Source organism: Panthera uncia, assembly GCF_023721935.1.
Source record: "Panthera uncia isolate 11264 chromosome C1 unlocalized genomic scaffold, Puncia_PCG_1.0 HiC_scaffold_4, whole genome shotgun sequence".
Taxonomy (NCBI): Eukaryota; Metazoa; Chordata; class Mammalia; order Carnivora; family Felidae; genus Panthera; species Panthera uncia.
This window is the reverse complement of record NW_026057585.1, coordinates 77,655,535-77,667,998: the sequence shown is the minus strand read 5'-3', so window position 1 is coordinate 77,667,998 and position 12,464 is coordinate 77,655,535. Positions and strand designations below refer to the sequence as shown.

Sequence of the window (12,464 nt, the reverse complement as noted above, 5' to 3'; positions counted from 1 at the left end):
GATTGTTTTTGTTGTCGCTGAGGCCGGAAGAGCCGCGGGAGCCGGGTCCCTGTCCCCGGGCCGGGCGCCGCCGCCGCCCCCTGCCCAGCGCCCGCGCCTCCGCGGCGCCCCCCCAGCGCCAATATTCCGGAGATCAAGCGTTACGCGGCGGCGGCGGCGGCGGCGGCGGCGGCGGCGGGGCCCGGAGCGGGAGGCGCCGGGGACCGGGGCGAGGCGGCCCCCGCCGCCGCCATGGAGGCGCTGGGACCTGGTGAGGAGTGCGCTCGGGCCGGGGCCGGGTCGCGGCCCCGGGACTGGTGGGCGGGCGCGCGGGAGGGCCCGTCGCTCCGCGTGTCCCCCATCGGCCCTTGCTTACCTGGGTTCGGGCCGTCAGGCTTGGGGGAAGGGGATCCGTGCCCCACAGCACAAGGCAGAGGGAGCTGACCCGGGCCTCGGGGGGCGGAGACCCCGCCCCAGCCTGGAGAGACAACCCAGGTCTCGAGGTCTAAGGGAGGCAGGCCCAGGATGGAGACCCGGGTTCCCAGGGGGAGGGGAGACCTAACCCAACCTCAGGGGGGGCGGTCTGCGCTCCAGGGTTGAGGCAGTCCAGTTTGGTCCTCAGAAGAAATGATCTGTGCCAGGTGCTCAGCTGAGGCCTGGCCCGGACTGGACCAGGAAGGACCCCCTTGAACTGCCAGGGGTATTCTTAGCATGGGGCCACACCCGTGTTTTTCTTTGCACTGGTAGACAGTCCAGAGCCCTCAGATAAGGAAGAAGAACTTCGCCCAAATACTTCTTATGACCCCCAAAGGCCAAGGGGCAAAGTACCCTCCCTTTCTCGAAGGCCCTGAAGTCTTGGGAAATATGGTCCTATGCCTCTCTTAGTCTGTGCGACAGTCCCAGAGTGATCAGGGCTAGTGCCTTAGTGACAGGTGAGTTACCAGCGAGCCCGTTCTAGCATAAGCTTTAATGCCCTGAGTTCTCTTCTCACTGGGTTATGGGTGGTTGTGGGGATCAAATAAGGGGAAAGTGCTTTGGAAACTGTAATTCCCCATCTTTATGAATGACCTCTGTTTATCTCCCCCAGTTGGCCCAAACCAAAGGAACCATTCCAGGTTATAACAGCTGCCCTGCAGACTGAGAACCTGGTGCTCCCACCTCAAACCGCACCAGGTTTCTAATGCCTCGGCTAAGTAGGGCAGGGTTTAGAGGCTGTGATAGAATTAACTTTAATATCAAACCCTGTCTACATAGTGGACTTCGTTGTAGGGCACTTCATTTTTTTAGTGGATGGAAAATTCACTTTGCCTTTTGAGTTTGGAAACTTTGCGGGTTTGTTTACTTAGAACTTGTTTACATAGCTGAGTGATTAAACCCTACCTTAATTGGCTGCTTAAAGTATTTTTTAAAGGCCCACATAATCAAATTTCATATGCCTTTTAAAAATGAATTGGTTTGTGACATTAATATTATTTGATAAACCTCAATGTGAGCATTACTCTGGGTTCCTTCAGCTATGTCCCCCGGCTAAAGGCATGATCATGTCTTTAGGAATGTAACAGACTTCTGTTCAAATCCAATCTAGTAATTTAATAGTTGTATAACCTTGGGCAAATTACTTAATTCCTTTGAACTTTCATTTCCTCATCTATAAAATGAGGGCAATAATAATTATGTGCTGCAAGATTGTTGTGAGAATGAAATGTATGTGAGCAGTCTTATTGTGGAGACTAATGCATTGTAGGTATTCCACAAATGTTTCTTCTTCCCTCCCTGTTAGTAATTCATAATTGAAGCAACTGTTGCATTTTATGACTGATGCTGGAAGAGACTATGTAACTGTGTATACAAACTGAATTTCATGGAAAAGATCAACCTGGTAGAGTTAGGAGAGGCCTAGGGACTTTGTTTTTTTGGTTGGTTTTAGCTTTTGCAGATTTGAAGACTGAGTTTGCTCAGGATTGTGGAAAGTTCTCACTAATCACACTTTAAAGACACAAATGAATATATTAAAATGTCACATAGATCTTTCCTGTTGACTGGAATATTTTCTTGTCTGCTGTCTAGCAAACTCCTTTTCTGGTGTCACAGTATCTTGGAAACCCAATTAATAATAAGCTGCTTGCTGAGCATAGAATTGGAGCAAAGGGAGTTGATAGTCTTGTGGGATATTTTATCCAGGCTGTCTTAGGACCAAGAGAGAGGCACTTCAGTTTTGTTCAAACACCCTGGTCTAGTGCTTTCTGCCCTCCTCACTTGAAAATCATTGAAGCATTCTTAATCTTACTATGCTCTCCCCTCACCCCATTTTGGTTTCTGGCAATAATAACTTAGAAATGTATTCAGTTAGATTACCATTTATTTTGGCTATATTAATTATGTTTATTTTTACAGTGCTTTACAGTCCGGAAGGTGCTTTCATAGCTCTTAGCTCATTTGATCCTATGAGAGGTAGGTGAGGCAGGCATTAGCCCCATTTTACAGATGAGTAAAGAGATTCAGAGAGCGTAAGTGACTTCAAGGTCTCAAGGCTGAGAGGTGAAATGCAGATGAGTCTGGGTCATCTGACTCCTAGTCTATTGCCCTCTTCTTCATTTTTTAAAAATGTTTTTTTAATTTTTATTAATTTTTGAGAGAGAGAGAGAGAGAGAGAGAGTGTGTGTGTGTGTGTGACTGGGGGAGGGTTAGAGAGAGAGACACAGAATCCGAAGCGGGATCCAGGCTCTGAGCTGTCAGCACAGAGCCTGATGTGGGGTTCAAACTCATGAACCACAAGATCATGACCTGAACTAAGGTCCGACGCTTAACCAACTGAGCCACTCAGGTGCCCTGCCCTCTTCTTCATTTAAGGTTGACTTCCTGCAATCTGTGTTGAGTAATGTTTCCTTTTCAGAAGATGTAATTTTCTGACTTTCTCACTAAATTTTGGAGATACCCCCATTATAAAGCCCAGGGACCTTTGAGCACTGACTGTATCAGTTATTCAAGTACAATCATAACAGCTAACATTTATCAAGCACTTACTATTATCAGGTGCTGTGGTAAGCCTTATGTATACATTATCTAATAGAATCCTCAAAATTGATTTATGAAATAGATTCTATTATTACCACACTTCCCATATTTTATAGATGAGGAAACTGAGGCACACAGTGACTAAGAAACTGGCCCAAAGCCATGCAATTAGGGAGTGGTAAAACCAGGGTTGAAACCTACACAGTTTGGTTTTGCCATAGCCACTATGCTTTACTTTCTTTGTAAGCAATTTGCTAAATTCAAAGAAATCAGCTTTGGGAACATTTTAGGTTATAGTTTTCTAAATAAATCTCCTAAACTTATTCAAAGAAATGACCACTCACCTCCTCGCTTTTCTCTGCTACCAAAGAAAAGGAACACACTATCTATCTTTCTCCGTTAACCCCATTTCTTTCATTTCCTCTGTCTCTTTCCCTTTTGATGTCAAGTATTTCAGAGAAATATAGATACCACAGGATTGTGAAGTACATTGGGAAGAAAAAGCACTGGGCTGGGAGTTAGGAAACCTAAATTCTAGTCACAAATTAAAATCAAAGCTATATGTGCTTGGGCAAGTAATTTGCTCCAAAATTCTGTTTCTCAATTTCTATCCTAAAGCTGGATTTATGATACAGTGATTGCTTAAATGTACCTTGGAATATGCAGGGCTGACTTGTCTATGATTTAATTGGGTGAATTCAGTATGACTATCACCATTGATATTATTTATTATTTATCTCTTACCTTGTTTTTAAATGTCTTACCACACCTAGAGTATATCCCTTCTATGCCAGAAGTGGAACTCAACTCCAAGCAATAATATTTTTAGTATAAATTATGCACTTTTGCTTTAATGAAAAACAATAGTCAATTCCTGGGTTTTAGGACTGACTGGGTTTCTGTTTGGTTTCTATCTAGAGCTAGAGATGATTGATACAGACATACCTTGGAGATATTAGGGGTTCAGTTGCAGACCACCACAATAAAGTGAATATCACAATAAAGCAAGTCAAGTGAATTTTTTGGTTTCCAGTGCATATGAAAGTCACGTTTACACTATACTGTAGTCTAAGTGTGCAATAGCATTATGTCTAAAACAAGTACATGCTTTAAAGAATACTTTATTGCGGTGCGCCTGGGTGGCTTAGTTGGTTAAGCATCCGACTTCAGCGCAGTCTGTGAGTTGGAGCCCCACGGCAGGCTCTGTGCTGACAGCTCAGAGCCTGGAGCGTACTTCTGATTCTGTGTCTCCCACTCTCTCTGCCCCTCCCCCACTCATGCTCTGTCTCTCTCACTCTCAAAAAATGAATAAATGTTAAAAAAAAATTTAAAGAATACTTTATTGCTAAGAAGTGCTAGCCATCATCTGAGCTTTCAGTGAGTCATTATCTTTTTGCTGGTGTGGGGTCTTGCCTTGACGTTGATGGCTGCTGAAAGATCAGGGTGATGTTGCTGAACTTTGGGGTGGCTATGGCAACTTCTTAAAATAAGACAATGATGAAGTTTGCCATATCAATTGACTCTTCACAAATCATTTCTCTGTAGCATGCAGTGATGTTTGATAGCATTTTACTTATAATAGAACTTCTTTCAAAATTGGAGTCAGTCTCTCAAACCCTGCCACTGCTTTATCAACTAAATTTTTTTAATGTGTGATAGCTCTATATACTTTTATTTTTAATAATTTATTTTTTAATTTACATCCAAGTTAGTTAGCATATAGTGCAACAATGATTTCAGAAGTAGATTCCTTAATGCCCCTTACCCATTTAGCTCATTCCTCCTCCCACAACCCCTCAACTAAATTTATATATTCTAAATCCTTTCTCATAATTTCAACAATCTTCACAGCATCTTCACCAGGAGTAGATTCCATCTCAAGAAATCACTCTCTTTGTTCATCTATTTTTAAAAAGTGTTTATTATTTGAGAGAGAGAGAGAGAAGACCAGGGGGGTGGGGGGCAGAGAGGGAGAGAGACAGAATCCCAAGAAGGCCTTGCACTGTCAGCACAGAGCTGACATGGGGCTCAAACTCAAACTGCAAGATCATGACCTGAGCCAAAATCAAGAGTTGGATGCTTAACTGACCAAGCCACCTAAGCACCCCTCTTTGTTCATCTATAGAAGCAATTCCTTTCTCATCCATTCAAGTTTTATCATGATATTATAGCAGTTCAGCCACATCTCCACGTCTCATTCTAGTTCTCTTGCTATTTCCACTACATCTGCAGCTACTTCCTTCACTGGAGTCTTAACCTGCTCAGAGTCATCCATGAGGGTTAGAATCAACTTCTTTCAAACTCCTGTTAGTGTTGATTTTTTTGACCACTTCCCATGAATCATGGATGTTTTTCATGACATTGGGAATGGTGAATCCTTTCCAAAGAGTTTTCAATTTACTTTGCCCAGATCTATGAGAGGAATCACTATGACAACTATAGCTTTACAAAATGTTTCTCAAATAGTAAGTCTTGAAAGTCAAAATGACTCCTTGATTTATGGGTTGCAGAATGGATGTTGTGTTAGGAGGCATGAAAGCAACACTAATCCTGTTGTATACGGCTGTCAGAGCTCTTAGGTGACCAGGTACATTGTCAATGAGCAGTAATCTTTTGGAAGGAGTCTTTTTGTCTGAGTAGTAAATCTCAACAGTGGGCTTAAAATATTCAGTAAACCATATTGTAAACAGATGTGTCGTCATCCAGGCTTTGTTTCACTTATAGAGCAGAGGCAGAGTAGATTTAGTGTAATTCTTAAGGACCCTAGGTTTTTCAGGTTGATATATAAACATTGGCTTCAACTTAAAGTCACCAACTGCATTAGCCATTAACAAGAATCCATCTGTCCTTTTGAAGTTTTGAAGCCAGGCATTGACTTATTCTCTCTAGCTGTGAAAGTCCTGGATGGCATCTTCTTCCAGTATAAGGCTGTTTCATCTACATAGAAAATCTGTAGCCACCTTCATTCATTATCTTAACTAGATCTTCTGGATAATTTGCTGCAGCTTCTACATCACCACTTGTTGCTTCACCTTGCATATTTATGTTATGGAGATGGCTTCTTTCCTTAAACCTCATGAACCAACCTCTCTCTACTAGCTTCAAATTTCACTTCTGCAACTTCCTCCCCTCTCTCAGCCTTCACAGAATTGAAGAGAGTTAGGGCCTTGCTCAGGATTAGGCTTTGGCTTAAGGGAATTTTGTGTCTGTTTTGATGGATTGGTTTGCTTGTTTATTTATTTAGAGAGTGAGTGAGCACAAGTTGGGAGGGGCAGAGAGAGAGAGAGAGAGAGAGAGAGAGAGAGAGAGAGAATCCCAAGCAGGCTCCACACTGTTAGCACAGATCCCCACATGGCACTCGATCTCATGAACTGTGAGATCATGACCTGAGTCGAAGTTGGACGCCTAACGGACTGAGCCACCCAGGCACCCTCATTTTGATCTTCTATCCAGACCACTAAGAGTTTCTTCATATAAGCAATAAGGTTGTTTTGCTTTCTTAACACTCGCATGTTCACTGGAGCAGCACTTTTAATTTCCTTCAAAAACTTTTCCATTGCATTCACAACTTGGCTGAGTCTTTGGCACAAGAGGCCTACTTTTGGCCTGTCTTGGCTTTCCACATGCCTTCCTCACTAACCTTAATCATTTCTAGCTTTCGATTGAAAGTGAGAGACGTGGGACTCTTCCTTTCACTTGAACATTTAGAGGCCATCATAGGGTTATTAACTGGCCTACTTTCAGTATGGTCGTGTTTCAGGGAATAGGGAGGCTCAAAGAGAGGAAGAGAGAAGGGAATGGCCAGTGAGTGGAGCAGTCAGAACACACAACATCTTTGTATTAACTTTGCTATCTCATATGGGTGCAGTTCGTGTCACCTCAAGACCATTACAACAGCAACTCAACAATCACTGATCACAGATCACCATAACAAATACAATAATAATGTAAAAGTTTCAAATGTGAGAATGACCAAAATGTGACACACAGACATGAATAAGTGCTGCGGCTGGAAAAATAGTGCCAATAGCCTTGCTCACTGCAGGGTTCCCACAAACCTTCAATTTGTAAGAGACTCAGTATATGCAAAGCACAATAATGTGCAACTAAATGAGCTATGCCTGTACTGTTCAACTCAACATTTATTGAATTCCTACGATGTGCTATAGTCATTGAGTTAGATATTGAGGAGGTAACAGTGAACTGAAGGTCCATTTCTTCTAAGAATTTACAGTCCGATGGCCGAGACAGTAATTTAACACATTGTTTCTACATACTTGTGCTATGTACTCCCTTATACAGAGGGTCTTGGATACACCAAGGATGCATCTTCCAGTCTGGAAGCCTTCCAGAAAGGCTTTCCAAAGGAAGTCACACCTTACCTGAGTTTTGAAGGAGTAGAATTTAGAAGAAGAATGAACCATGAATTTAATCTGTGAGAAGATTTTCAATACTTTAAAAATTAGTATACGGAGATCTGTCAACACACATTTCATTAAAGGGTTTGCTTTGATTTTCCTAAGTGATGTTGAACCAGAATAGCTTCTTGCTTCAAAGTTTTCTCTCCTTTGAATTGCCTTTGTTCTTGGTGAAATACCTTGGCAATAAGAACCTGTTGTAACTTTCCATTGTAATCACAGCCCACTGTACTCAACACCTATTTGTAGCAGAAAAGATGTTTATTTTTTAGGCCAGTGTCTACTTGACATTATCCTCAAAAAGAAGTAAGTTTTTTTTAGATAAATATTACTCAGTCTGTGTTTCCTCAAATCCTTATCTCCTGAATAGTGATAGGTATTTGATTTTAAAAACAGAGAAAATTTAGGGGAAAAATAAGTTGGGTAAATGATTAACCTTATTTATTATAAAACTCATTAGAGAATTTAATACAATAATGCACATTGAAACTTTGAGAAGGGAGACAATATGCAATTTCTTTAGCTTATGGAATCTTTTCTTTTTGTGGAATGTTTTGTGAACCATCAATGGAATAATTTGGGTTGACTGCCCTGTCTAGACCAGAACTTCTCGCCCTCAGCACTATTGATATTTTGGGTGGATACTTCTTTGTTGTAGGGGCTGTCATGTGCATTGTAGGATGTTTAGCTGTATCCCTACCCTATGTCAATAGCACCCCCTGAGTTGTGACAACCAAAAATGTCTGCAGGCATTTGTCAAATGTTTCCTGGGGGATAATATCTCTCCCACACTGAGAACCACTGGTCTAGACTGTAAGTTCTTTGAAGGCAGACACTCTTTTTCCTATATGATAATTATACAGGTTATATATAACCTATATATAGTGCAGGTGGACATGTAATAAACGAATAAACTAGACATTATGATCAAGCAATGTCACATTGTCCAGATAGAATCTGGACATTAGGTTATAAGCTTTAGGTTATAAAGTCTAACATTATTGGTATTGTTTCACTATCTAAATTAGCAAGTAAATTAATAAATGTAGCTGCTGTTAATCTCCTGCCTGTACAAACTATAATAACGGAGGCTAGTTTGTGGGGGATTAATAGATGATCGCCAGCCTGAACATGGTGATGATCCCTAGAGTTTAGGGATGGTTTTATTTTAAAATGCATATAATTTGGGGGCACCTGGCTGGCTCAGTCCATAGAGCATGCAACTCTTGACCTCAGGGTTGTAAATTCAATCCCCACATTGGGTGTAGAGATTACAATGTAGAGCTACATTGGGTGTAGCTACAGACCTGATGCTCATAGGAAGTTTTATACAGTAGCCTACATCTGAGAGGAGACCATCATACTGTCTATATAATTTTGACGTCTCCCATAATCAAAATGATAGCAATATGGCAAAATATTTAAAAATCTAGAAAACCTGAGGTTAAAAGATATCACAAACTCTTTATGTCAGAGTATGTTCAGTGAATAATAAGATCTCAATAATTATATCCATTATTATTATCATCATCACGATTGTGAAGGTAGTATTGTCCTTTATGACCAAATAGCACATCAAATGCCTTTCAATCTCTTCAGGACCTCCATCCAGCCTGTTTCAGCCACCTCGTCGTCCTGGCCTTGGAACTGTTGGGAAACCAATTCGACTGTTAGCCAATCATTTTCAGGTTCAGATTCCTAAAATAGATGTGTATCACTATGATGTGGATATTAAACCAGAAAAACGGCCTCGTAGAGTCAACAGGTAAGGACTAGAAAGAGTAGATTTCTATATATTTAAATGTATATCATTTATTTATTATGTATCATATTGTTTTCTAAATTCTTTCATCATGTAGGCTTTGTTTTTTCTCTAAGATGGTAAGTTTCTTGATAGCAGCTCTGTTGTCTCATACTTGGTTATCCTCTACAGATTCTAGCAGTGCTGGGTACATTATTGTCCAACAGTAAATACTTACCAAATGAAGGAGAAAGTCACTCTCATTGTCCAATGGTAGCAGAAATTTAAATAATAAAATAAAAACAGGTGAAGCGTTAGTATGTACAGGAAACTAGAACTATCTGAAAATTCTGGGGCTTCTGGCTGGCACAGTTGGTAGAACATGCGACTCTTGATCTCGGGGCTCGAGATCAAGAGTCAAGACCAAGTTCGATCCTGAAATTGGATATAGAGTTTAATTAAAAATAAAATCTTAAAAAATAACTATCCCAAAATTAATTTTATTATTAAGTATTGGTATTGGACATGAGAAAAATTTAAGTGTAAAGACAGAAGAATCATCTTGGAGTATTGAAAAAAGTGAAGTTCAGAGAGAAGTTCTGTTTAATTCTAACATTACCCAAGTGGGGTCTGGATGAGATGATTTAAGCCTTTTTGGTGTGTATGGCAGGAATTTACCAAATGTGAAGACATAGTCCTGTAGTAGATATCTTTACAATGCTAAGAGCACCCAATTTTCTTTTTTCTGTTTTCACACCATCGTATTCAACAATCCTTAATATCAAGATCCTTGCTTTCTAAGAATGCCTTTGGTGTCAAGTGTAATATTTTATGCTACTGGATATTTTTCTTATTATAGATCAATAACATGGCTTTCTGGTACAGTTTAATCTCATGCAAGCCCTTAATTTTTTGGCTATTATATAACTGAAATCAACTGTAATAGTTACCGTTAATGGCTACCATTAATCCATTCAACGAACATTTTATTAAGTGCTTACTATGTACCAGGTATTGTTCTGTGCTCTGGAAATACAACATGAACAAAACAGGCAAAAATTTCTACCCTTGAGGAGCTTATATTCTAATAGGGGAGAAAACCAAAAATAAATGAATCAGCAAACAAAAATTATTACGTGTTAGTTGGTGATAAGTGCTATGAAGAAAAATTAAACAGGGAAAGAAAATAGAGAATGGGGGTGGGGTGAGCAACTGAGATGTTTTTAATAATTTTTTGGAGGTAGTGTCAGCACGATGTGCTGATGGATTAAACACGGGATATGAGTGAAGAAATGAGTCATGACTGATCCCAGGGTTTTTGTCCTGTGCAAGTGGAAAAAATGGAGTTGCCACTTGTTGGAATGGGGAAAACTATGGGAGAAGTCAACAGGGCTGGCAGATCAGGAGACCTGTTTGGGCATGTTAGGGCTGAGATGTCTATTAGATATCCTAGTGGAGATGTTGAGTAGGAACTCGAATAGATGAGGTCGGATTTAGGCTGGTGACAAACATTTGAAGGTCATCAGCATATTGGTGGTAAAGCCATGAGCTGGGTAAGATTATATGGGAAGTGAGCGTGGTTAGAGAAAAAAAGACTGTAAGAGAAAAGACTCTAAGCACCCCAATATTTAAAAATTAGGGAGATGAGGAAGCCAGGAGACTGGCATGGAAAGGCCACTGGGATAGGTGAAAACCAGGACAGAACAAGGAGGCAAGGGAAGAAGATGTTTTAAGTTGGAAGACTTTATCATCTAATGTTTAAGGAACACTGAATTTAGCATTGTGGAGCTCACTGGGGACCTTGACAAGAGTAGTTTTGGTGGAGGAGAAGTGGAGAAGGTTTAGGAGAGACAGGGAAAGAACAATTAGAGACAACTTCTTTAAGGGATTTTGACACAAAGGGGAACAGAGAAATGGGATGTTCAAATGGGGAGGAAGTCAGGTCAAGGAAGTTTAATTTCTTTGAAGATGAGAGAAATGATAGCATATCTGTATGCTGAAGGAAATAATCCAGTAAAGAGGACAAATCTGATAATTCAGAAGAGAGGAAGATCCTCGGAGTCCTATCCATGAGCACACCAGAGTAAGTAGGCTTATTGTGTGACAAGCACTGTTGTAAATATTCTATGTATATTTATTTACTTAATACAACAAACTTTTGTGGTAGATATTGTGATTATCATAATTTTACAAATGAAAAGAAACAGATAGGTTTCTTGTAACTTGCCCAAGGTCATGCAGTTCTGCCACTTATTCACTCTGTGACCAGGGGCAGATCACTTGCCTATGCTGATTTTTTTTTCTTTAAAAAAAAATTTTTAATGTTTATTTTTCAGAGAGACAGAGTGTGTTTGGGGGAGGGGCGGAGAGAGAAGGAGACATAGAACCCAAAGCAAGCTCCAGGCTCTGAGCTGTCAGCACAGAGCCTGACACGGGGCTCAAACCCACAAACCGTGAGATCATGACCTGAGCTGAAGTCGGACTCTTTACTGACTGAGCTACCCAGGTGCCCCAAGTATTTTTTTTCTATTTATTATGAAGTAGTATTTTTTTTTTCTGTTTACTATGAAGACAATAATCATTGGCCTACTTGTCTCACAAAATTGTTGCATAGATTAAGTGAGAGCAGAGGTGAAAATATCTCTTCACTATAAAACTATTTATGGTTATAATTTAAGAATGTAAGATGAGGGGGCACCTGGGTGGCTCAGTCAGTTGAGCGTCCGACTTTGGCTCAGGTTATGATCTCGTGGTCTGTGAGTTTGAGCCCCACGTCGGGCTCTGTGCTGACAGCTCAGAGCCTGGAGCCTGCTTCAGATTTTGTGTCTCCCTCTCTTTCTGCCCATTACCCGCTCGTGTTCTTTCTCTCTCTGTCAAAAATAAACATTAAAAAAAATTAAAAAAAAAAAAAAGAATGTAAAATGAGGAATTACCCTGCTAATATGAAAATGTATTGTTCTTAAGTTAGCTTTTTTTATTGGTAATATATGATACTGCATTTCTCCATTAATTTTTTTCAGTTGCGTGATTGAATTTATAAATGTGTGTCTTTTCCCACAGATTTTATTTGTGGAATATTAATGCCTTATCCAGTTGTAATATGTTTTGGCTTTTAAGATATAGTTCGCACATGTAACATTCACTAGACGTTGGTGAGATATAGAGCTATCATTGACTCTAACATTCCAAAATCTCACATGCTCATCTGTCCATCTCAAACCATATACTCTAGTTGCCAGGTAACTAGAGCCGGCATACAGAGTGGTCCAGTATATATACATATATATATATATATATATATATATATATAT

General features: G+C 40.4%; 1 protein-coding gene across 1 annotated transcript in view; it reads left to right on the top strand.

The window, feature by feature from the left end:
• The first annotated feature begins 6 nt into the window (after nt 1-6).
• The window catches only part of LOC125912785 (protein argonaute-4), a 40,983-nt gene continuing 28,525 nt past the window's right edge, over nt 7-12,464 (top strand). Inside the window, exons 1-2 of the mRNA XM_049617527.1 lie at nt 7-250; nt 9,012-9,177. Of these exons, the coding sequence (XP_049473484.1) occupies nt 232-250; nt 9,012-9,177 (185 nt within the window). The 5' untranslated portion in view covers nt 7-231. The remainder of the gene's footprint in view (nt 251-9,011; nt 9,178-12,464) is intronic.